At 42.8% G+C, this 26,114-nt stretch overlaps 2 protein-coding genes across 11 annotated transcripts in view; one reads left to right on the top strand and one right to left on the bottom strand.

Annotated features, from left to right (window-relative positions):
• Positions 1–7,759, top strand: part of LOC106849218 (6-phosphofructo-2-kinase/fructose-2,6-bisphosphatase 4) — a 53,054-nt gene extending 45,295 nt beyond the window's left edge. For 5 of the 8 annotated variants that reach the window (XM_014869679.2, XM_088171599.1, XM_088171595.1 and 2 more), the window contains one exon: positions 170–439. Coding sequence is in view for 6 of the 8 variants with exons in the window: in XM_088171599.1 (XP_088027725.1) it covers positions 170–229 (60 nt within the window). In the remaining 2 variants the exon portion in view is untranslated. Of the gene's footprint in view, positions 1–169; positions 440–4,938 lie in introns of those variants that run through there. The other 3 variants (XM_088171596.1, XM_088171598.1, XM_014869676.2) reach the window with 1 other exon arrangement.
• Positions 7,760–10,155: 2,396 nt separating this feature from the next.
• PRKCD (protein kinase C delta) overlaps positions 10,156–26,114 on the bottom strand; it is a 61,166-nt gene continuing 45,207 nt past the window's right edge. For 2 of the 3 annotated variants that reach the window (XM_014869674.2, XM_088171592.1), the window contains exons 5-18: positions 22,169–22,325; positions 21,498–21,529; positions 20,733–20,818; positions 19,834–19,963; positions 19,161–19,261; positions 17,904–18,000; positions 17,482–17,609; positions 16,681–16,854; positions 16,072–16,163; positions 14,562–14,624; positions 13,262–13,400; positions 12,253–12,441; positions 11,902–12,030; positions 10,156–10,701 (exon numbers count right to left, since the gene is read on the bottom strand). In XM_014869674.2, the coding sequence (XP_014725160.1) occupies positions 10,543–10,701; positions 11,902–12,030; positions 12,253–12,441; positions 13,262–13,400; positions 14,562–14,624; positions 16,072–16,163; positions 16,681–16,854; positions 17,482–17,609; positions 17,904–18,000; positions 19,161–19,261; positions 19,834–19,963; positions 20,733–20,818; positions 21,498–21,529; positions 22,169–22,325 (1,676 nt within the window). In that variant the 3' untranslated portion in view covers positions 10,156–10,542. Of the gene's footprint in view, positions 10,702–11,901; positions 12,031–12,252; positions 12,442–13,261; positions 13,401–14,561; positions 14,625–16,071; positions 16,164–16,680; positions 16,855–17,481; positions 17,613–17,903; positions 18,001–19,160; positions 19,262–19,833; positions 19,964–20,732; positions 20,819–21,497; positions 21,530–22,168; positions 22,326–26,114 lie in introns of all 3 variants that reach the window. The other variant, XM_014869672.2, reaches the window with a different exon arrangement.

Here is a 26,114-nt window from a genome sequence, read left to right as displayed (position 1 = left end):
ATTCTGGGGCTGGTGCTCAGTCTGCTGCATTCTTGGGGTATGGGGGACTGAAACCATCTCTGCTTCTCAATCAACCCAGCTGTGTACTTGTGAAGGGACCTGATTGGTGGGTTTGTTTTGGTCTTACTGCTGCATGATAAATATTCTCTGTATTTTTATTATTATACAGAATGTAGACATTTCCAGACCTACCGAGGATGCTCTTGTAACAGTCCCTGCTCATCAGTGAATTCTGTATGCTGACCAACTATCAAACTTGGGGTGCTGTTTTCGTCCTGCTGCTTCAAAATAAATTGAAAAACTAATAATTCCAATGACTTTGAAATAAAAAAAAAAAAATAGCCATACCCAAACCAAACTCATAATCCAAACCAAATGTTTGTACAGCATATGATTTAAAAAATTTATCAAATCACAATAAAACTGTTGCACTGGCTAATTTATTGTGGATGAATTAATGAAACCTTGATCGGCTCTCACTGGAAGGCTGGTTTTGTAAATTGCTGTAATTTAAATATCCTGCAGCATTAAGCTTTATTGTAACAGCCAGCAATCATTTAGTGTTAGTTGCAGTGTATTTATGAAAGCCATGAAACACAACATCCTGTGTGAGATAAGAAAGTCAGAATTTGTTTTGCCCAGCAGAGCACAATTATTATCTGTATCAGGGCCCTTGGGAGTGATTGGACTGCCATGTAGTGTAAAATAACAAGCCATAATTACTGTAAATCCATAATCCTACTGATCCACAGCACTAGTGCTCTACATGTGCTAATTATTGATGTGCTGTTGGGGCAGAGTAGCAAGTTTTCACTTAGTTCCAGGACAATTATTCAAAGAACAGGAATGTGTATAAATGTTTTTAATATAGAACTTCTGTTAACAGCTGTTCTGCATTAACCAGGCTTTAGAGTTTGGCCGTGGGCAGAAGGGATTTTAAATTCCCTTTTTTCCTGCTTTGTGTGGATGTGGGTGATGGAGCATGCTCTGCCCCAGCTGCTCTGTACCCAGATTTTATGTGGCCTCCAATAAGCAGTGCTGACCATTCCAGAACAGGGAAGCAGAATTAGCCAGAGGATTTTGTGGGCTCCAGTAGATGCAGATCTCAAGCCAGCAGGGCATGAGTCCCAAACGGTGTGGTAGGAAAGTCTCTTGGAGGAGAGAGGAGACTGCAGGCTGTGGGAGATGTGGTGCCTTGGTGCCTTTCCCATGGTGTGCTGTGGGCACCAAAGCACCTGTGCCATGGACAGGTAGTATTGAGGCAAGGAAAGGCAAAAAAAAGCCTCAGAACTCTTTTAACAGTGAAAGTAAGCAGGACTGTAGGTTGTGGAAAGCTTTTATCTGTCAGGTTTCTCAGGTGCTATGTTTTTCCCAAACCAGGATTTTGGCAAAAAAGCCCAGTTACATATCTGCACTTGTAAAATTGTACTGAAGTCTTCAGAAGCTTCTAGCAATTGGGAATGTTTCCCATAACTAGATAACCTTCTGTGCAGAGACCTCCTGCTGTGGTGCTTGGTGTTTAATTAAACCACTGTCCCTGGGCTGAAACTGGGAGAACGTGGATCATCTTCCTCTTGCTGTCATGACTGTCATGTAGGAGTGGTTGATCACTTTTCTGTGTCTAATTGCTCCAGGGTCTGGGCATGAGCTTTGCTGGGAAAAGTGGCCCAGAGGAGCACCTGAGCCTGCTGTACCCCTTGCACACAACAGTGAGTCTGGTTGCTCTTACTGACATTCCCGAGGGATCACAGGGATTCTGGCCATAGTCAGGTACTGAGGAGCCACGTGGAGACAGCTGGGAGTGCTGTCACCTCCACAGGCCACAGCTAAGGAAATACCATCCAAATGAAATGAAATGCATTTCTGATGGAGCCAAAATCTGTGCAGGCATCTGCTGTGGAAAAACTGAGTTTTGCTGCTTGCAAAAGGATGGCTTGGGCTGTCAGAGAAAATTGAGGGGGAAGATGACAAGAGCAGGAGCTTGGCCAGAGAGGAGAGCAAAGTTTGCCTGTCTGTGGCTGGTGGAGGTTGCAGAGGGAAGGGAAGCAGCAGGAACATCCAGGACCCTCTGTTCCTGCCAGCTGCTGCCAACCAGATTTCCTGGGGCTGTGTCTGCATGTTGTTCTCTGCTGAGCACTCACTGTGCTGATGTGTGCAACAGAGTCAAGTGGATATATAAAGGCAGAATGCTCTAAGGGGTCTCCTCTCACAGCAGGATTGCTCAACAGCCCTTGCTTTGTCAGTAGAAGGAAGGCCTGATGCTGGATAGGAGGCATCAGGGCTGGTTCATGGCACAGATTGCCGAGGGGAAGCTGGCTGATAGAGTGCTGGATGTTTATATTGTGCTGGTTCTTGTCTCCAGAGGTTCCTCCTTTTGCCTGTGGGAGCCTTTCTGCAAGATCTTCCTGTTCTGCTCTGAAGATCACATGTAGCTGAGTGAAAGTAAAACTGAGAACAGGGCCTGTCCTGTTGGAGACCCACAGCACTTTGCTGGGGGAAGCTCTGTCCTCGAGGAAAAAAATATACAAAGGCTAGGGCATAATGAGAACAGCAGCAGTGGTATAGGAGGGTATTTGAGTTGATCTGTACACTTTGAGCCTTTCCAGGAAGGACTGGGTGTGCTGGACTCTTGTGTGAGGTAGGGTCAGACTGTTCCTGACTCAGGGAGCAGGCTCTGGAAGCAGCAAGCTCCTGCTGGGGCTGGCCAAGGAAGAGGGTATATGGCTTGGTAGAAACAGTATTTGGGAAAGGTGAGTGGGTTTTACTCCTCCTCCTGGATTTCCTGGGCTCTCCAGACCGTGTTGCTCGTGTGAGGCTGTTCCCAGCATGGTCATTTGTCCAGGTGTGCTTTGGTGCCAGGCAGTTGCAGGGACACCTGATCCCAAAAGTAAGGCTGAAATCTCCATCACCCTTCTAAGCAGCAGCACTGTCCTTGTTGCATGACTTTCTCCTCACAGTGCCCCTGGCTCTTCTGAAAGTGGGTACAATCCCAGCTGCTATCATCTCATCTAATGGGCTTCCTGTGAGTAGGAATCCACTTACAGTTAATGAGGATATTGGTCCCTTTCTAAACCCCTGTTCATCTGCTCTCACTGCTGGTGGTTGAGTATATTTAATAAGCCCTTGGGGGTGTTTATCAGAATTTATCCCAGTTTTCTTCCTTCAGTGTGACAGCTCAGCACACTTTGCTTCCACAGCCTGTTTACATTTACTCAAATTCAAGCTTTTTTTGCTTTCCGCTTTCTTGCCTGCTTATCAATATTCCCTTTGGGTCTGTTTCTGTTGTTAGAATGCTGCTTTTATCCAATACCTCTCATTGAGAGAAATAAGTTGTATCTTCTGCCTTGCCTTAATTACCACATTTCTTTTTAGCTTCGTGTTTGAGCTGCCTAGCTCTTGCTGCTTTGTGGACTAATTTCCAGCACCTCTGTATTCCTGCATTTTGATGCTCCATTTCATGCTCCATTTAATTTTCTTTGAATCAACATGAGATATTCAGCTTAAAAGATTTCAGCCAGTATTCTGGGAGTGCCTGTGGAGATCTCTCTGCAGTCACAGGGAAATTCTGGGTATGTTGCATCAGTTACTAAGAAAAACACAAACACACCAAATGCCAACATGTTCTGTTGGTTTGTTGTTTTTTTCCCTTATAACCATGCAGAATATTACTTGTTTTGCCAACTCCTCATGTTTTTAGATTCTGATACTTTCCTCTTGCTGCAGAAGAGATGCTTCTTGTAGAAGCTTCTTTTTGAAATGGGGTTGTTGCTTTGCTTTCCTTCAGAGATGTGAGAGTGGATTAGGCTGTGTGTACTTTTCTAGTGCTTGGACAACTCTGTCCAGCAGCATTTGCTGTGTGTGTGTTCCCAGAAACCTTGGCATGGGTTTATGGTGGAAAATGGGGATTTACCCAAGGGCTTGAAGGCTGATGACAAAGGAAAGGGCTGATGTGGATATAGGAGAACTGGTGAGAGCAGAACAGTGTTGGCAGAATTCAACCTCCAAAGAGAATCTGGTGCTGCTTGTTTATATCCTGCTTTCCTAAGAAATGGCTGGAAATCTAGAAACTGGGGTTTGGGAGGGGATTGAGTTGCTTTTTGAGTTGATGAGTTTTGGCTGATGGAGTAGTTTGTCTGCATATGCTGAGAGGGCCCCTTACTGTGGGCTCTCCCAGGAGCTGGACTGGAGAGACTTGTTTTGAATGTAAACTCTAATAAATGTGGCTATAAAACCACTGGAGCATTCCCTGATCTCAGTGTGACATCTGCTACATGCCATGTGGATCCCAAAGTGCATTTAAACCTTGTTACCAGCTCTTCAGGGAGTTATTCAGAGTTCTTCCAGTGATTTGGCTGCTCACAGATAAGTATCAGGATTGGTTTTATGGCTGTTGGTGTTAAGGAATTATTTCCTGGAGTGTGCTTGGAACAAGGAGAGGTGGGCTTCCCTCCCTCAAGGTTTTATTGATTCCTGTGTGGTTTATGGCCTTTGCAGGGTTCTGTTTTTCCTTACATTGCATGCATAAAGACTGGGAGAGACAGTGGGTTAGAAAAATGTGGTTAAAACAGTGGTTAAAGGAAAAAGGGTTTTAAAAGCTGTAACACTGTGACCTGCATATGGTGTACAGGGACCAATTATCCTGCCAGACCTGGTGTGATACAAGTCTGAGGGCTGCATTTCACTGGCACCAGAGATCCTGCTTTTGGGTGTCTGAGGGGTCTATAAAGCTCCTGGCACTGGGACGAGGTCCAGGCCTGGTTCTGACTCCTGCTCAGGGGCTGGGACCTTTCCTTGTGTTTTACAGAGCGTTTTGAGGAAATGAGCATTAACAACTTTCTCACCTATTGTGTCATGTAACAGCTGAGCAAAAACGGTGGCTGCCATGAGATCTTTGCTCTAAATTTTTTTTTTTTTTTAATTTTGTCTTTAAATTTGCAGAATGTAGGTGTGAATAGGTCGAGAGAAGAAGCTTTGAGGACAGTCCCCACCCACCTATAGCTGCAGCTCCTGGGGCAGCAGCCCTTCCTCCAGCAGCTCAGGGCCCGGCGCTGTCGGATCGGGGTCGGGACGGGATGGAAGCGCCTCCCCTTCCCTTCGAGACATTTCCAGTGTGATTCTGCTGCTTTGGACAAAACCTGTGCTCGTGGATAACTCGAAAGGTATCACTAAAAAGATTGTGGGAAGCAGAGCAGAGTTGGTTTTAGATTTTTCTTATGTAAATTTGTGCAGTTTCAGTGGGTTTTTACTGTTCTTCTGTGGATAATGCAAGGTGGTTAATTGCCCGTGTTGATTTTACTGTCAGATTTTAACTAGATTCTATTTTCTTTTGTAAGTGTTTTTTCTAAGAGTTCTCTTATTTTTACTGTGAATGATTGCCTAGAATTACATGGAGTTTTTTTGATGGTGTATTTAACATGGGCAAAATTATACCTTTTGAGCACTGGAGAGTTCATGTTGCAAAACTTCTTTAAATGGGGAAGCCCATCAGTTCTGATAATTGTCCTATGTTTTAAATTGAACTTTTAAATTTAATTGAACATTTGAATTGAAATTGTGGTTTGCCAACCACAATTTAAAGTTTTTCTGAAATTCACAAGGGAAATGTTCCCTTTGGAGAATCAAAGCATTAATGCTGGATTTGCTTCCTGGGAAATTCTGCTGTTCTAGCAAGATTTTAACACTTTCCAGAGACCAGGGGTATTTTGGAGGGCAGTGGGAGATATGAGTGTGAGTGACAGCTGGGGAATGAATCAAGAGAGAGATGGAGAGAGACAAATCCTTTCTGCTGCAGTTTTGGGAGGGGATGAGCAGCTTTTCTGAGTCTGGAAGGGAGGGGAAAAGGATTCAGCCTGTCAAAGGCTGGAAAAGCTGCTTGTCTTGTTAGTGTTGTCATTATATTTTTAGAGAATTTTTGGAATGAATTTCAACATAAAAGTATATGTTTCTCTTTTATAGTCACATTTAACACGTACATCAGGAAACAGTACAGAAAGGTTAGGTGAGTTTAACCATCCTAACAGCTCATGCAACAAAAACACCAGGTAAATTCTGAAATAATTTTTAACATGGCACACCTGCCTTGGAGTTTTTTTGGTTTTAAGCACCTTCCATCATCCCAATTCTTCTTTGTTGCTCTTTTATGCCTAGTGAAACTCCAGTGCTAAAAATGGAATTTTTTGTGTCTGTCAAGGTCACAACCTTTTAACTGTACTAAATCAAAGTGTATTTTGTATGTGTGTTACCAGACAATTGAAGTGAGCTGCCAGCACTGCTGCTGGCTCTGGCTCTGCAATGAGGAGAACTATTCTTTGGTAGCTGGACTGTGTTTTTTTCCTCAAGATTCTCTCCAATTAATTGAGCTTTTACCATGTGAGTTGTTGGGGTTGTTTTGTTGTTTTGGGTTTTTTTTTCTTTCCCGAATTCCTGTGTGAAATACCAGGCCCTGGTAACATAGTTTTGCAGGCAAGGGCTAAATTGTCTTTTGTTTGTGCAGGGTTTATAAAATAATGTGCTGCTGTTGTGATTACTTTTTTTTTTTAATAAGCTAAATTCAGCAATATATTCAGCTCTGGAAGTAAGCCATAGTGCATTGCTGGGTTGTGTTTCAGAGGAGGAATGTGTAGGGTGCAGAATGCCCAGGAACACTTGCTTCAAGCGCTGCTGTCTAAAGCTTTGTGTGTGTGTGTGTGTGTGTTATGGTAATGCCATTTCAGACCTTTATTAATTCAGCCGTGGCCCATAGTTGTGGGGTGAGGAGAGAGCCTGCCTGGCACTGCTCAGAGGAGTGAATTTATTGATGTGTGCTTAACAAGGCCACCTTTGTGGCACAACTGAAGGAGCCATTTCCCCTCCCACTGTGGTGTGGGAAAGCTGGGCTGTGCCTCAGGCAGCCCTTGCTCCTCTGCTGGGACAGGGGGGGTGGTTAAACAGCTTTTACACTGAGAATGTCAGGCTTTATCTGTAAAAATCCCAGGAGGCTGCATTAGAGAAGTGGGATTTTACTGGCCCATTGTGAGCTCAGACCTGACTGAAGAAATGTGGGCAGAAATGTTTCCCCCAGTGAGAGCTGAGCCCAGGGTTCCTTCTCTTTGCTGGCAAGCACAGCTTGAAGTGTCTCCTCTTCCCCTTTGTTTTACCTCTCTGATCTGTCAGAGGTGCTGTAACATCCTCGAGGCTACATGTTCTATGTACAGTAGGTATTTTTATATCCTGCTTTCAGATATACTGTGATGATTGTTTTACTGCAATGGGTGTTCAGTAAAAAGAGATGTATACAAGTGTAAATAAACTATTGTGCTGATACTTGAAGAGAAAAAAAAAATGAAGTTGTTTGGTTCTATGGTAGGAAGGTACTAAATCAGTGGCTGCATCTGACCCTGGCTGGAGAGAGCAGGTGTAGATGATGAATGTAGATTTGAGCTGAATGTAGATTTGGAGTGATGGGTTCTCCCAGGGTTGTAACCCTAACTGCTCTTCTGGGGAGGCACAGTTAAGAATTGCAGTTAATGTCACTTTGTAAAAGTGTGTGTCCCCCACTCCTGACAGAATAGTCACTGACAGGGGAGGGGAAAACCCTTGTCCTGACCTTCTGTGTTTGTACCATTTGACTGCCTCTGTTCTGGGTGTGCCTGGCTCAGATGCAGTCTCTCAAATGGGATTAAAATGTCCTTTCTTACATCGTTGACGTTTGTTGTGATCTTTCAGACAAATGTAATCATTTGACCTTTGATCCAAGTAATAAAGATCAAATGCTACAAGGTGCACTCGTGTGTTTCTTTCCATGTCCATTTCCAGTGGTTGAAGTACCAGGTGAGCATTCCTGGGCCTCAGCAGGGTTCCACAGCTCCCACAAGCTGCATTTAGGGAGCTTAGATAGAAATATAAGGATTAAATTAATTCACTTTGTGGTTGCTTTACTGTGACAACTATCATTTAAGTAGGAAACTCAATCATGGAAAAAGTTGGAAGAACTGATTAAATAAGTGCATGCCAGGACTTGCACACAGTGGAGGAGAAAGGTAAGACTTTATTAGCTTTACCTGGTCACTGGGATTAAGATCTGCTCCACCCTCTCAGACCTACACTGTTTTTGCATTGTCTTGAACATGCTGCTGATGTTTTGAGAAAACTGAAAACCAACACCCAAATGCTGCCTGTCAGTACAAGTTTGTATGCAGAGGGGAGCTGGAGGGCATTAAATTTGCAGGGGTACTTTTATCCTTCAGAATGACAAGGACAAAATTAATCACTGGTTTATACTTTTAGAACTATGTACTCACATTTTCATGTCTTGCTGGTTGCAGCTCCCAGGTGCTAACCACTTGTCTCTTCTCTGCTAGGTGGGAGGAGTGTTTTCATAGTTTTTTTAACTCCACTGTGTATTCCTGTTTGGGGAGCAGGTAACTTTTTTCTAGAGCTTTTAGGCTGCTTTCTGGACAAAATCCTTTAATAGCTGACACTTGCTGCACTATGAGGATGACCCAGAGCCGATGGGTGAGTGAACCCTGATGGTGCTCATAGGTGGCTCTGGGATGCAGCAGTTCTGCACAGGAGGTGGAGCAGCTCCCCAGGCTGTGGAGCTTTCCTGCCTGTGCTGTCAGGAGGTTACAGTGGTGCCAGGCAGGGCCCTGTGCAGGGGCTGAACAGGACAGGGAGGTGGAGGAGCTGCTCTGCAGAGGAAAGGGATCTGTGCCCCCGTGTTACCAGTGCAGCTGGGCACAGCTGTGGCAGCAGGAAATGCTCCTGGTACATCAATCAGCTGCCAGCTGGAAGAGTTGCTGTGTGGACTCTGAGCAGATCTGACACTTGATACTCCAGAGCAAACAGGTGAGTACAGGGAGCCAGCGTTCCCACAAGGAATATTTACTACTACTTAACAATTCATAGCAGCTTCTTTGTGTGCTAATACCCACTGCTGCTGGCACCCACATCTGTAACCTTTTACTTAGAAACGTGTTTCTGCTTGGGTGCAAGGGCCCAGCACTCACCTTGGAAAGCAGAATCACTTTCTGGTGAAAAATAGCAAACTGGAAGTGACTCTGTAGGTTATGTGAAGGGGAAAAGCCCAGGTTCCTGCTCACCTTGCAGGGCACTGCTTGTTCCCCTTGGACTGGGAATGGTAAAGCAGGCCAGCCCTGGCTGTTTGGAAATGCCAGCTGTGTTCTGCCCCTTCCAGCCTCAATCTGCTGCAGGCTCAGATGGCATCCGAGTCATGCTGGCATTACTTGAGTTATAACAATAAGCTAGAGCTGTTCTTGTGAAGCAGAACAAAGGCAGCAGTGTATTTTTTTTTTTTAGTCTCTACAACGTATTGCAGCTTTCTGCTGCTCTTTCAGCAGAATTAACAGTTTGAAAATACCCAGAAGGTCCAGGCTGCTCCTAAGAGTTCTGCAGCATTCCATAACTCTTGGATGAACTGACACATACACATTTTTTCTGCCTGCTCAGTGTTGAGAAAATTAAATCATTTACAACAGTGTTGCAAGATACAGAAAGATCCTGAGAAGCAAGGAAACCTTGCTTCAGCCTAAAATTTAGGAGCTGACTGCAAGGAGAAGGTTTTGGAAGGCTTTGCAGTAATTACATTAGTTTTTCTTTCTCACTAATGACTAAAAATCAAAATTCAGAAGTAGGTGTTGCAAGAAAGTAGGATCTGGTTTAGTGCCCTTCTAACAGCAAGCAGGAGGAGCCACAGCTGCTGCGTTACAAACAAGCAAATAAAACTGGAAGAAGGATTTTGTGTTTGGCAGTTAAACAGAATAATTCCTCAGGCAGAGCAGGCAAGAAACTCTACAGCCATTACCTGGCTTGGGTCCTGCTGTGATTGTTGTGGCTGTTAGCAGGAAGTGGCGTTTAGTGGCAGAACCCCACATTCCCAGGCAGGATGGGGCTGCTCTGGGATGCTGAGGCCTCTTTGTCTCATGCTTGGACTGCCTTGGAATAAATATGTAGCACCCCTGAGCTGTTTCCCACAGCAGCTGCTGTTACACTAGGAATCTCTGCTTTTGCCTGATACTTCTTTTGTTTAATTCACAAAAACGACAGATATTTTAAGAACGTGATCAGGACTGCCCATGCATTATTTTTTCACTGTAGTTTACAGACAACTGGAGTTAAATTGTATATTGTTAAAAATTATAGAGCCATGAATGAAAGTTACATTAAACGTTCTTTTAATTGAAGACAAACAAAAGAACCAAGGGCTCAAACACATTTTAAAAAGACATCTTCTGTTCCCCAATGCCTTCTCTCGAGCAAAATATACAGCACACACACACATATATATATATATATATATAACATAACTACATTCAAGTACCAAACAGAATTTACATTTTCCCACACAGAGAAAATAATGCACATGATTCACATACCTTAAACCCAACCATGCATAAAAACACTCCCAATAAATCAGGAGTTGAACATAATTCATCACACTACTGTGTATTATTCTGAAGTCTTGATGTCGTTGGAATGCATTAACACTTGGGAGTCTGGGTTTGTAATGTGTAACCCTGCTTTAAAGTCCAGCTGTTCAGAAACTTACTTGTTCAAGATCTGTTCAAATTTCGGGTTAATAAAAGAAAATCCATCAAATGCAGACTGATCCATGGATTCAATCAGGTTTTTGTCACTGTAAGACAATTTTGGCTTCTCACTCAGAAATTCTCTGTCGAAGTTGTTGTAGTCACTTGCTGATTTCTGTGTTAGAGGAAAGGCAGTTTGAGACAAACTTTGTATTTTCTTCCAGAACAGATTACTTAAATACAAAATGTTGGGAAGTTAGTCTTTTAGCTCCCTCCCCCTTTCTTTGCTTTAGAGAGAAAAAATATCTCATTTTAACAGGACTATAAGATTATAACTGGGCACTTTCTTATTGTTAGTTGGAAACCAGTAGAAAAATCAAACCCAGGTTGCTTTGGAGAAGAACCACCTGGATTTGGGATAACACTGGGTTATTACCCAAAGAGTATCTGTTGACAAAAGCAATGCAGCATTAACTTACACATCAGACCAACATTTCTTGCCATTAACCAAAATGTTTAAATTCCTGAGAACATTTTACAGGCTGTATTTGTTCAGAGAATAAAGGAATGCCCTATAGCAGCTGGTTTGTGTTTCATAAATATTCATGTAACTAGAAACTGTTTGACACTCTGAACCAAAGATTATGGTTTGTAGGATCCTTATGTTTCCAGATTTCCCACTTTTCTGGGAACAAGCAACACAAAACCTTGTATGTTTGAAGGGACAACTCTCCTCCCTAGAATACATTTTAAAAAGATTCACCTGTTCTAGTAACAGGCTAGAGAAACACTGGTTTGGATTTTTTACCAGGTGAGCTAAAATCCCACTGTGATACAGACTGAGTTACATTCTGTTCTGTAGGTGTTTTTTCAGGTAACATCAGGCATGTACATTAATTCCAAGTTCAGCAACTTAGAGAATGCTGCTTCTTGCCCCTTTGGACATGCCTGGGTGAGTCTGAAGCAGCAGAGATTTAATGCTTGCACAGAGTCCCTGCAGTCAGGTACCAGCTGAGCAGCCTGGAGCTACTGCTGCTCCTCCCATGTGGCACTTCAGAAAAGCAAACTGCAAGGAACTGTGAACATTCTAATGCAGAGGGGAAGGGAGATCAAAGCTATCTGTTAGTTTTCCTGAACATTTTATTCATAAAGAAGCTCCTTGAGAGCAATGGGAAGACAGTCTTAACAAGATCATCTCAGGGCAGTCCAAGGAGTACAGTACACCTGTGTAGAAGTGAACGATCCCAGAACAATGAGCTTACAGATACTCTCTGGTTTGTAAAAAGTGAGGAGAAAATGGCAGTAGGATCCTTTGTGAGGTACACCCCTTACCCTGGGCTGCTGTTATACCAAGAACAAAGAACAACCCACGTACCACTTTTGGCCTGAAGGGAGGGTCCACCTCCCTCTTCTCTAGCGCTGTCCAGTTGATTGTTTTGAAGAAAGGATGGTCTCTGATATTCCCAGTGACCCCAAGGCGTTTTGCTGGATCCCTTTCAAAGAGCTGCAAGAGAAGATAACCCAGCAAAGTGTTAGAGCTGCTCCAAAGGTGCATGGCAATGGAATTACAGGTATGGTGCTGACAGTAAACAGAGCATTAGGAATTAATCTGACCTGGCTTTCCCTTTGTAAGATTAATTTACTGATAAACAGCTCCTTTTTTAAGAGATTTGTCTCTCCCTGCACAAAGACAGTACCAGGACCCCAAGCTGCCCATCAGTCCTACCTTTTCTAAGATATCCTTGGATTCCTTGGTAATCCAGCGTGGGTAGTGAGGGGTGTCCACTCGGATTGACTCAAACAGTTCATCTTCATCATCCCCATGGAAAGGGGACTGGCCAATGAGCATCTCATAGAGCAGCACCCCAAAGGACCACCAGTCCACGGAGAACGTGTACCGCAAACCCTGCAGGATCTTGGGCCACACGGGAGGGAACACAGGTGAGAGAGAAGCAGCAGCAATACAGCCCAAAAACCAGCAGAGGTATTTCAAGAGAGAATCTTTAATGACTAGAGCACTTAGGGGAAAAATAAAAATCCATCTCTCTGGGAAATTGTGGACACTGATGCAGAGCTGTGGTTTTACACTAGGCTGCTGTTTGTGGGAATGTGGCCAGCTCCATGGACAGGGCTTTGCTCTCATTCAGAAATTTTCTCCCTTAACTCTAAATAACCATGGGCTTAAAAAACATCCTCTGTAGTTTCTGTACAAGATGAAGGGAGAAGCAAAGTGGATTCCTACAGGAGTCTTTGACATAATTTATAGCTTTAAAAGCAAAATACCCTAGTTGAGCTGCTTTGCAAGTGAGATTTAAAGAAAAACTAAACTGTAACACACAGAATTAAACTCTGTGAGATTCCCCTTAAAAGCTCCTTTTGCTTTGAATTCTGGTTGTTTGCACAGGCACAAGTCTCTTCCCCATCTGCAATGCACATAGATTGATTCATTCTGCAGAAGCCTCATCATGGATGTGCTGGCTACACCTAACCCTCAGCTTTTAAAAACCTAAACATTTTAACTTTCCAAACCCACTTTTTAACTTACAGCTATAGAATATTTCAAAACCTCAAGTACCTTTTATAAAAAACATAGATACAGATTTTTTCCTCTGATTTTTACCTCTAATCAGACGTGGGCTTTTCTGAAGTATTAGTCTACACAGAGTGATTAATCCCAGCAGCTCTTGTGCCATCAGGGCACTAATCCATGGCAGCAGTGTCTGTGCCATACTCACCTCAGGAGCGATGTAGTCGGGGGTCCCACAGAAAGTGCTCGCCTTGTTATCACCAACAACGTTTTCTTTGCACATCCCAAAATCAGCGATTTTGATGTGGCCTTCTTTATCAAGCATCACATTGTCCAGTTTTAGGTCTCTGCAAGAAGTGTTTTAAAAATGTTGTGCTATAAGTTGCTTTTGTAATCAGTTGCACGCAGTTTTTTCACTGATAAACACCTCCCCAACCGCATACACAGAGGCTTTTCAAGAAAATCATCATCCATCAACACAATCCATCCCAAATGGTATTTTTGTGCTTTGAAGGCATGAGGGACAAGGAAAGAATTCTCTCTTGTCAAAGAAAATAAGAGGCTGAGGTGCTTATGTAGAATGTGACCTTATAATCCTGCACATTTGCTTTCAGATGCAGATGCACAGCCAGAGCTTCTGTTGCTGCTGGAAGGCAATGTGAGTTAATGCCCCAGCAGCTGACACAGCAGTGCTGCACCAGCTCCAGGGCTCAAAAGAAAGATTGTGTTGGATTCTGAGAGCCTTTGGCAGGAATTTGATTGTTTGAAACCTGCCCAACTCTAACACTACCTGTGACTCGTTCCTGGTTACAGCACAAGTTCATGTATTGTGGCATGGCCTGTGAAGGGTTCTATTCATGTCTTTTCTCAGAAACATTATTCAACCAAGAAAGAGCTTTTTTTTTTCTCAGCAGTTTCCAAAAACTACATTCCCTCCCTTTAACCATGCTGCATTTTTTGTCCATCTGGCTGCAAATGCACATACCAAGGAGGGCAGGCCGAAGAGAAACTGAACAGCCCTCTGCTTACCAAGGGCTGAAACAGAGCAGAGAATTTCACATAAGAACAGGGCAGTCTTTTCTCCTGGGTAACTGAAGTTCCCAGTACCAGCAGTGGATCAAGGTCTGGCCCTTGATGCTTCAACCTGGTGAGGCAGAAGCATCAATGCTGTGGTTTCACCAGAAGGCAAAAGCAGGGAACTTTCACCTCGGTGGTTTGCTCAAGGAGCCTCTCCCTCACCTCCACACTAAAGAGACTCGTGATTTGAAGGCAGTGCTTGAAAATAACTGAAACAAAACTGCTTTTGTGTGACACAAATCCCATTCCATCATTCCAGTTGCCAAGGAAAAAAACACAAATAGAGATTCTTCTCGGGCATGTTAATGGCCTTGGAACTACATCAGATCTCTGACAGACAGCTTGTACTTGTTACATCAGTCAGGAATTCAAAGATGCATGAAGTGCTAAGACAATTCCCAGATCCCAGCCTGGAGCTGGCTGGTACTTACCTATAAATAATGCCTTTGCTGTGAAGAAACTGGAGCCCACATACAATTTCAGCTCCATAAAACCTGGAAAGACCAAAATATCTTTTAATCTTTACTCAGTTACAACAGTCAATGCAGGCAGCCAAAATAATACTGTCAGCTTCTTTTCATGGAGTGAGAAGCACTGTACACATCTTTAAATCCTAATATCTCTGTGTTTATGCAGCCAAATGCTGTAACCTGCAAGTTAATCCCTTCACCACACATCGGCAGTGTCCAACACCAAACAGCACAGGAGACAGCAGCAACTGCTGAAAGGCTTCATCCCACTTTCCTCGGGGAACACCATCCCTTTCCTCCTCTCTAATAACACTCTCTGGTGTGGTTTCAGTGACAGGCCTTTTGAAAGAGAGCTGCTGGGAGCTCAGCCCTCCAGGAGGGACTGGGCACCAGTGGCAAGGTTAGAATTGGGCCTCACCTGCCTCCCTCTGCACCTGCCTGGTCACAACAAACTGAAAAGTTCCATCACTTCAGGGGCACTCTCCTCAAAAAAAAAAAGAGGTGATAATCTAGGGGACATGAAGGAAAATCTGAAAGAATGCTTCTCTCTGCCCCAAAAAGCATAATTTTTTTTTTAATTGGAAAAATACAAAACTATTTCTATTTCTGTCTATCAGATGAATGTTGGTACAAAACAAATAGGCACAGAATATACCCAGAGAGTATGCACAGATGTTTGCTGAGATGGAGGTAAGCTGGAGGGGTTTTATCCACAGTTTTGCTGGGAAGAGTGGGAAGGAGGCTGACCTATACAAGTGGCTGCTGTTGATGCCAGACTTCTTGTCACAATCCCACCCAGTCAGCAATCCAAAGTGCAGTGCCAGTAACAGCAGGGGTTTTCCTGGGGTTTACAGACAGGTCCAGTACTCTGCACTGTTACTTTTTAAGGTTTACATGCCACCCCTTCAAGGATGCCATTAAAACACCCATGGGTTTGGAAGAGAGAAGTAGAAACTGACCTTAAACTAAAAATGATAGCTGAAGTAACAATAATACAATATTTTTGCATCCTTTAAAGATCACTAGAGCTGAAAACTTAAGTCACAGATAACTGACAAAAGTGCAAAACAAAGTGCTTATCCATTTAATTAGCATCTCATGGAATGCACAGGTTTTTGTACTATCGTATCAATTTAGCAATAGTAGTAAGTAAATGTTGAACTTTTCCTCCCATGCTATTTTCCAATTTTTTCCATCAGAATACTGTCCTAAAGTACACTGAAGCTGTGCTGGCTCATGTTGCAATTTATTTTGCAGCTCTAGGAACAAGCATCCCATGAAGTGCAACATCACACTGTTATGTAAATTAAGAAAGCCCAACTCCACACATCATTAAGTAAACTTCATTGTGTTCAACCAGTGCCTAGAAACATCTTTTCAACCATCAGCCACTGAAACTTGACTGCAAGTAAGGAGGGGCACAGGGGTTGAATCACTGATGGAGGTGGGCAGTGAAGGGCTGAGGACTCACGTTGCTCTGTAGAGGTCGAAGCGCCCTTTGTCTTGGATGTGGAACATCAGGTCTCCCCCATTCAGGAACTCCATAACGAAGAACAAATGATCCTTTTGCAGACAACCAGGGAATGGAACAATTACTGATGCTATCCAACCATAAATGAAATGGCAATGTGCCTCCAGGGGACCAAGCAGACACTTCCCTCTACTCCTGAAGGATTTTTGGTTTCATGCACCCCATGAGGCTCCTACACAGTTGTGTGGCCTGATCTTGTAAATATAAATATCTGATTCTGTGGGTTTCTAGACTTAATATACACTGAAACAGACTTACTGATTTCAATCTGTGACAGTCATCCTTTTCCACTCACCAAGGGTAAAACTCAGATCAAGGACTTAAATTAATTATCCCAGACTGCATAAATGTTTTTCTGATTTTTCCTTATCAAGATATGTTTGGTCATACTCATATTTACTTTCCATTAGGCCCATGAATTATTGCACAGAGCACAGGAAAAGGACATTTAATTCTTGCATCACTAAATTACTTTCATTTGACTGCTGGTATTAGCATCCATTAAAAGGCTCAATCTGTTGTGTTGCTTCACATTTAAATTTTTGTTACCTTTGTCTGAAACGTGCAGTAAAGATGTGTGAGAAATGGATTTTCCCAGGCAAGAGCCAGGACTCTCTTTTCCACCATGGTACACTCCACGTCATCATCAATTAGCACCACGTCCTTTTTCAGAGCTTTGATAGCAAAGAATTCATTCTTCCCTTTCAGCTCTGCAAGCAGAACCTACAAAAAATAAAAGATGAGAGTGCAGCAAGTGTAGGAAAGACTGGTGCTGATGTGCCAGTGAGGGAAAGCCAAAGGTGTTCATAACAGGTTCACTGACAATTAAAAAGCACATTTGGGAAAGATGAGGGATTTTGGGAAGGGGAAGCTGCTGGACACAGATGAGGAGATGGGGCTCACAGGCACAGCAGTTTCTCTGTCAGTGCCTTGTGAGTGTATAAACAGCAGCCACGTGAAGCCTGGTCTGTCCCTGGAGCTGCAGTTGCAGAGACAGAGCCTGTGCAGGTCCCTCTGCTCTCCCAAACATCCCTGCACTGCACTGGGGCCGTGTGAGGCTGTTTGTGTGGGGAGGGAACAGAACTAAAACATCTCTTTGTACTGGGCACATTAAAGGGTGATTCCTCTGCCTCGATACTAAACACTGACAAACTGCTGTGCATGATGAATCACTTCTGCGTTTACACAAGATCCAGCTGAAGAATTTCTAGTGTCTTTGACAAAGATGTCTACATACAATTCTGGCAGAAGATTAGTGACCCGAGGAGCTGTGAGACCTTTCTGGTTAAAGGAAACAGCCTTGCAGAGATCGAGCCAGGCATACACCTGCACTCTCCGTTTGTCACATACCTTTCCGAAGCTGCCTTTCCCCAGCACTTTGTGGAAGACAAAGCTGTCTATGTTGAATTTTCTCCTTGCAGTTCTCGGCACTGGCTTGGTTGTGTTTCCCTCCCAGAGCTTATCGTACTCGCTGTTATCTGCTGATCACAACAGGAAGGGGAAGGTTCAGTGGATGCAGGAACACGGCAGGGCTCAGAGGCTTGGCTAAGAATTAGGTTCTGACACACTATTTCAATGTATCTGCTGCTGATCCTAAACATAAGGGACAGGTCCTGTCTAAGCTTTCTATGTGGCCAGCAGATGGTAAAAAGAAATACATGCTGCTTTTTTAACAGCACTTATTTAAAAAATTGTCTAACACAAGGCAAGAATGAATAACTTCTTAAATTGTCTGGTAGGTAAGTGGCTGTATTGAAATATTGTTTCCTCACCTGTTGTGTCTCCTCCTGGAGCTTTATGTTTCTTATCAAAATCTTGATAAATACCAACACTTTCTACAGATCCAGAATCAGACCTTCGTGTAGATTTCTGGGGAGAAGGGGAACATTTGAAATTATATTAGCACTGTTACTGGAGAAATAGAGCAATAGCTTTAAATGTAATATGATGGCAGTGTAACCCTTTCTTTTTCATTATTAACTCCCAGTATGTATCTTTTCTCAAGAAGTCTGGTTCACAGACTATTTAGTCACCTTCTTTACAGCTTCACATCAGCTTTATTTGCTTTATTGCCTTCACTGCAAGAAAGTAAGTCACTGAAATTCCTGAACAGTCTATGTTCTATTGTTCATTGCAGAATTATTAAAGGTATCATGGTTTGAACCACAGTGCAAAGAATTTGAACTGTGGGAAAATGCTGTTCATGTGAAAGAGAAGATGGGAATCACTGATGTATTGGACATGCTGAAGTCATATCTGGATGTGACATCTGTCCTTAGCTCAGGGAATCAACTTTTACATTTGGAAGATCCCCGAGGTCAAATTTCACTAATGGAAAGATTGAGCTCTGTGTCATGAAAGAGTTACCACAAGAGCTCTCACTGTTTTCAAGTAAATATCCTGTGAAAGCTTAGCAATACACATCTTAGAGGAAGCACTGCTGGCTTTTGTGATATATTTTCCTGTTTTATTTTGGAGCTTGTGTCTGAATCTTTATTTGCAGAAGCTGACCACAAAAGAATCATGCTGCAGCAGAAGATGAAGAAGATGAACACAAACTATGGGGCCAGCATTAATTTCAGAGGGGTTTTCTGTGTGTTTATATATATATATATATTTATATCAGATGAATAAAAAAGGAGACTATTTAGTATATTTCTCCTTATTCAAGTAATTTTATCATTCAAATGGAATTTTAAAGTTGAAGCATGTAAAAACAGATTTCAGCATTATGATGCCACTGATTAATTCATTAAACAGAAAAGGACAATATAATCTTGGCACCCCAAAAGACCAAAACTGGATTTCAGGAAACCACACGCCTTTTAAAAAATTCTTTAATAGGCATAGCCCCTCCCCTATTTCAGTTTCAGGCTACTGATACCTTTGTTAGTCTCTGTAAGTGTCAAATTAAAAAAGACAAAGCTGTATGCATTTCCTCTTTTCTAAATACAGTTCCCCATAAAAATGATGCAGAAAAGATGATGTGAAAACTCCAAAATGCTCTGAGAAATGGCAATAAAGCTTACCTGGCTAACTTGATTTAAAGCTTCAGCTAGCAACTTCTGGTTTATTCCACATAAGTTTGCCACCTTCTTCTGGCATTTATGATGCACATTCATCCCACACTCTAAAAGAAATGTAAGGATTGTTATACAAGCATCAGGAAAATACCAACATTCCAATAAACAGGGCTGTTCTGTGCAGTTCAGTAACCTTTTTTTAAAACCAGACTGGACATGGACATGTCATTGCTAGCAAAATTGCAGTTTTTATCCTTGAATACAATGAAGGCTAAAAAAAGGTTTCACAAGGAAGAAACTTCCAATCATCCTTTAGTCACAAAATCTGTGACAATAAGGATGATACTGCTTTTCTGTGGGAGAATTATAAAAGCAATATTTACAGAAATGCTTTGAACACACTTTGAGATGCTGTGTTGAGTCAGTCTCAAAATTTCAGCTATTCCCAGAGCAGTAATTTTGATAATGCTCAAGATTACACCTCTGCAGTGTCTCCTGACTCCTTGAGCAGCTCACCTTGGCTGAGCTGTCCCTGAGCCCAGTGTGTCTGTCTGGCTTTGGTACCTCACAGGCACCAGAGGAATCCCACCCTACACGACTCACAGTGTGCCCCACCAGCAGTCTCCAGTGGAGGAACGCTGGAAAAGCACAGAGCTGCCAGCTCCCTCCTCCTCCTCACCTTCACACTTGAGCCCTTGCCTGACCAGCCCCCAGAGCAGGCTGCCACAGTGGTCACAGAAGGTGGGGCTCATGTAGTTGTACACTCGGAAGCGGTGGGGCATGTCGATGTTGAATCGCTCCTTCTGGAACTGAGCACAGACACAGGGATTTCACATCTCAGCACAGACACAGGGATTTCACCTCAGCACAGACACAGGGATTTCACCTCAGCACAGACACAGGGATCCCATCTCAGCCCAGACACAGGGATCCCATCTCAGCACAGACACAGGGATCCCATCTCAGCACAGACACAGGGATCCCATCTCAGCACAGACACAGGGATCCCATCTCAGCACAGACACAGGGATCCCATCTCAGCACAGACACGGGGATCCCATCTCAGCACAGACACAGGGATCCCATCTCAGCACAGACACGGGGATCCCATCTCAGCACAGCCACAGGGATCCCATCTCAGCACAGACACGGGGATCCCATCTCAGCACAGACACAGGGATCCCATCTCAGCACAGACACAGGGATCCCATCTCAGCACAGACACAGGGATCCCATCTCAGCACAGACACAGGGATCCCATCTCAGCACAGACACGGGGATCCCATCTCAGCACAGACACGGGGATCCCATCTCAGCCTGGCTCCCTCACTCAGCAGGGAGATGGATCTGCCCAGCACACGGCACCCACCCCTCACACAGCTTTCAGCTGATTTCTTACTTGAAAGCTTTGCCCACTGCGTGTTACAGAACTTTACACAACTTTAAACAAAGACAGAACCTTGGGCTGTACAGCCAAGCATCTCCCAAATGGAGCTGTCAGCTTCTGTACAAGGTTTTGTTAGTTCAGTAATGTTTAATTACATAATTACACTCTAAATATATTGTTCCAGCTCTTACCATTGTGTCCCTGCTGTTGGCTGCAGTACCAGTACACCTCCCAATGATTTTATCAATGCATTTCTTATGAATAGCAGCATTGCATTCTTCAAGACATGCACAAGAAAAAAAAAGGATTCCTTCAGATAATAAATACATGGGATGAGGTGCTTGCATTCAATGGCAGAATGTGAAAATCACACTCCTTTTGCATCATAGTGTATACATCAAAAGCTTATTTTCTATCAAAATAATAATCTTATTTAAACTGATTGTCCCACCCCTTTTCTTTTACCATAAACTTTATTTCTAAACTAAATCAGCAATGCCCGCAGCATTTGATAACAGAAGGACAATATGCTTTTGAGTTTTACCCTTTGATAGCTCCTCCCTGCTTGGAGTAGTGCACAGATCTATGCTAAGTAAAAGTGATTTTCAATTCATCTGTAAAACCCCTCAATAGTTGCAATTCACTTTAGAAAAAGTTTCACAAAAAACTGCTGTCATAAATGAGTGCAACTTTTCAATTGCATTACACAATTCTGAGAAGAATAGCTAAGTCTAAATCTTGATACACAAATCCCAGGTGGGAATCATAGTCAGATTCCTTTGGTTATTGTGTAAAATTGATATTTAACATCTACTATTACCCATAGTGATGATGCATTGTGCCATGCATAGTTACAAATTTTTTTCAAGAGTAACTATTAGATCTCCAGATTCGTGTGGAAGGTAGCATAAGAAAAAAGTAAAAATAAAATAAAACTTAAAAAAAAATCAACTTACGTCTACATTTGTATCCCTGCTTGTTGAGTCCCCTGAAAAACAAGTTATAAAAAAGGAAATCAATACATTTTCTGGAATAAAAATGGCTTTTTATTTTATGGTTTTTATTTTATTTTTATAATATCAACCAATTAATAAGCTGGTCTAAATTCTGGTAATCAGAATCCTGTCTTAGGAAAGCAGAGTTTAGAAGATAAGGTCCTGTATTTGATAGACCTGCAAATTAGGAGGAAAGTCCAGAAACAACAAGGTTTCAATCACATGGGAAATCCTCTCAACCTAACTTAGGACAAAACCAGCCTTACTATAAAAGGAATGCAACTTCTGTTTCTCTGTGAGTCTCTAGTCTGCCATCAGTCACTTCCCATCTCAAAGTCTGGCCATTATTTTCTCAGACCCACCCCTTTCATTCTCCTGTGACAGCTGCTGATGATCATGGCCAGATGCTGATGGAATTTCTGCCCATTATTTCAGTGGCAAAAATGTTCAAGCTCTATTTCTCATTGTGAAAGACAACTATAATTCTCAGGTATAAAAATGCTCTTAGTGAGTATACAACTTCAATTTCCCAACACAAATTTATTTGTCATGTTTTGTCTGAGTATATCCAAAGCAAATTTTGCAGTAATTTGGCCCTTGGAGCTGGGGGAAGCTTAGATTTTCTTTCTTACCATACAAAGTCTCTGCAGACAGAACAAAATGTAGGTTGTCCAAAGAAGGTGGCGATAAATTCATGATTTTTGATGTAGTGGATCTTGGCTTGCTTGATAGCTCCTCTCCTGTTGATGGTTACTGTCCCCTCCTCTTCCCTCATCGACTGTCTGCAGTCTGAGGGGGACACAAGAAGACACACTTTTAATACTTCTAGGTATTACAAAGGTTAATATTTGCTTCTCAGCTTGTTCAGCTTGTCTTTCTGTTTCTGACTCGTGTTTCTGTTCACTTTACACCTGCACTCTGCAGCCTTTCAGTCCAACAGGGGTGGCACAGGTGCACACACTGCTTCCCAAATGTCCCTGTGCTCCTGTGCAAGCACTTCCCACTCTTGCCCACACAGAAAAAGCCTTCAGCTGATGAACTGAGAGCAAAAGGCAGGGATGGAGTACAGTTTGGATAGAGCAGTGACAACCATCATTGTTTCTCGGAAAAAAAAATAAATCTATGATTTCTGTTACGTGATTTGTGTTTAATATGAATAAGTATTTCATTGGAAGCAGGAGGGTCAGCAGAAGCCCTTTCCATGCTGCTGCTCCACATGCCCTCCTGAGCCAGGACTAGAGCAGAAACTCAGATGAACTGCTGCAGGACCTTCTGGGTGACCACAGGACCATCCTGCTGAAGATGACTTTCTTCCAGCCTCCAGGACCATTAAGTTGCAAGGACAAATGAGATTTTCAGTTAGACATTTCCATTTTGCTGTTTCATAACATTCATGTTTTATCTTTCCACAAGTCTCAGTCTCATTCCTTTCCCCTTCTAGCCCCCATGGAGTCAGATTATTTACTATTATAATAACACTACCTGCTCCCATCTACTGCAGCATCTAATACTGGATCACATAGAAATCATGTGTAGCATTAAGCCAAGAAATTAAACAAACAAAATCTCAGGCTCCAAGTCCAACTGGCTCATACAGGTCCTCATCAGAGGTTATGGTTATTTTCACTCAATTCCAAGGAAACTTCTGAGGTTCTTTTACAAATATGTGTATTTGTGGCTATAAGACTGAGACACAAACTCAGACTATTTAGTCTTAATTAGGCATTTTTAAAGTCATAGGGGTTTGTAGCAGAGATAACCCAATGCAGGTGTATCAAGAGACTGGTAATTGGTGATTTAATCCAAGAACACTTTTCTTGTCAACTGGAAGGAGCTGTTGAGGGACAATCCCATCCAGCAGGAAAAGATAAAGGCTTGAGCTGGCAAAGAGGAGCTGATCAAGTGCTAACTCCATCAGCTCTGGCCAGCAGCTTGGGGGTCCCAGGCTGGAAGAAACGAGGACATGGTTCACATGTCCAAAGTGCTGTAAAGCTGAGGGCAACAGGATCTTGCTGTTTGCAGGCTGGGAATTTCCACAGCAATGGAGTAAGGAAAAAGAAGAGCATTTTCCCCATTGTCAATATAATAGCTTTTTAAAATTTGCTCCATTGCATCGCTGCCTTTCATCATGATCAGTGGGAGCCTTGCTTTTAGCACTGACAGAAGCAGATTTGTTTCCTTTGCCAAGTCACACTCACTGCAATGCCTGAGCTTACTATGAAGTTACCCAGGAGCTCTGCTTTTCAGGCTGCTAGATGCACTTGGTTCTTGTCATTTTTTTTTAGCTGGCTGCCCCCACTGCTTTATGAACAGACTGCTGAACCTGGAATACAATCTGTCATGTGACACCATTCTAAGTGTCCCAAACTAATTTATCTGTCAGCCAGCAGCAGCCACACTGCAGCAGCATGTGCTGTCTTACAAAAGAAACAGCATCATCAGCTCAGAGATTAAGGAAAGATTAAGCATATTAGTGAAAAGAAAGTTCAAAAAAGGTCTCCAGGTTTTGCCACTAGGTAGTAATGTACTTTTCTGAGAAATTTTCCACTTGGTTGAGAGAAAAGTCCACCCTGACAGTCCCTGAAAGGACCTTCCAGTGTGCACTTTGACAGTCCCTGAGTTACCCCTGCCCCTCCAGGAACAGGATTTGTTTTCCTTGTTCAAACAGGCTGCTGAATTCATCCAACACAAACACATCAGCTGCTGCACTTCAGCTTGTGGCAGTCTGCAAACTGTGTTATCTCCTTGTTTAATCCTGCTGAGCAAACACACAGACCTCATCCACTGCTCCCCAATGCTTCAGGGAAACCACCCTTGTGTGGTGCAAGGGAAACAAGGTGCTTGAGAGGCAGCAATGCTTCATTTTGTCTGCTGCAGTAAAGGATGTCTTCACAAGGGAGATTTAATCAGTAACAAAGCAAAGAGAAAGAGCTTTTGCTTTATGGCAGTATTCTGAGGAGATCACCTGTGATGCAGACAAAAGCCTTTCCAAAGTCCATAACAAACAAACCAAGTGTTTCGTGAGGAACAAACACCTCATGCTAAAATACTTGGAGCAATTTAGCATTGATACTGTGTGCAGAAGTCTCTGACAAAACTGGATCAATTTATGGGAAACACTGGTGTTTCCTCCCTGTCTGACACCCTGATATCAAACTTGAGAGAAATACGTGAGACTGACACTTATTTCTTTGAGAGGGTGGTTATATAAACTAATCACTATGGGTTTCTTTCCTTTTTTTTTTTTTATTTTGCATATTTCCTTAAGTATACTTTAACTGGGAAGAACCCTCGAGCACAGCAAAACCTCAAAAACTGCATGTGAGGACACACAGACTTTACAACCAGCTGCCTTGTTAGATGCCTTTGCCAAAACCAACCAATATAACAAAGAATAGCTGCAAACATTTTTGTCTGGTTCAGAAGCAGCTGAGAGGTTTGGAGAGCAGCTGTGAGTCAAGTTTGTCTGGAGCTGAGGTGGCTCTGAAATTGTGATGTAATTTCAATTTACTGTGGGCATGTTTAATAAGTTATCTTTAATGTGTAAATTGCCTTTAATGTTTATTGCTCCAGAAAAGTTTTAAGCAGCTCAGCCAACCATAGAGTTAACTGGAGAATAAAAGCTTAATTTCAGAGATACAGAGACAATCAACGATTGCAGGGAAGTAACTTCCACAGCAACTGTATGGATGCAGGGTGGAGATGGGGGAGGTGGAGAAACACAAAGGGAAAAACTTTGCTTCCCCCTCCAAGCAAGCCAGGGTTCCCATAAATGCAATGCTTGTCATGAACCAGCACATGGTCAGAAAGAGCATGTACAGAACAGCTGAATCAGCGACTAGGATCCAGTGACCTCTGCAGCCTGGACCTGACATTAATCAGTTTGGACCCAGCACACACCATTAAACATAATCCATTTCCTCTGCTGAGAGCTGTGGTTAATATTTATCACTGACACATTCATGTATTTCAAGGTCCCTTCTCAAACCTCGCAGCTGATGTGACACAAACCCCCAGAACTGCTCTGTGCTGTACACTCATGAAGACACCATGAAGCTGGGCTGTGAACTGACAGTGCAGCTCTCCACACTGCTGTAAAAATCCACCTGTATTCTCTGTTCAGCTGCTGGACATTTCCCCACAGCCACTAACACGACACCTAACCCACTGCCTGGAAAACATTTACTAAAATAAAATTGCTGGGGCTCTGCTGAGCTGTAATAAACCTCAAGGTGAGATGTCACATTGTCTCAATTGAACCTCAAAAGTCCAAGGACAAAAGAAAACAACCTCAGGATAACTCTACTAGTTTGTCTTAAAGAAACAATTGAAAAAAAATATTTACCATCTTCAGAGCTCATTTTTCATTTTAACCTGTTCATTTCATGGTGGTGTTAACAAAGAGGAAAGATAACAGTGTTACTATCAGAGACTGGGAACCAGGACTTCACTTCAAACAGGGACAGAAAAGGAATTTTCTGAGCTGGTTGCTCAAGCTGAGCTTTGCCTGAAACTTCATAATAAATTACAAATCCCACTAACATTTCTGTTCAGTGTCTCCTGCTGTTCTGCAGCCTT

The sequence above is a fragment of the Sturnus vulgaris genome, chromosome 11 (assembly GCF_052056855.1).
Source record: "Sturnus vulgaris isolate bStuVul1 chromosome 11, bStuVul1.hap1, whole genome shotgun sequence".
NCBI classification, from domain to species: Eukaryota; Metazoa; Chordata; class Aves; order Passeriformes; family Sturnidae; genus Sturnus; species Sturnus vulgaris.
The sequence above is the reverse complement of the archived record's forward strand: the minus strand, read 5'-3'. Positions and strand labels throughout refer to the sequence as shown.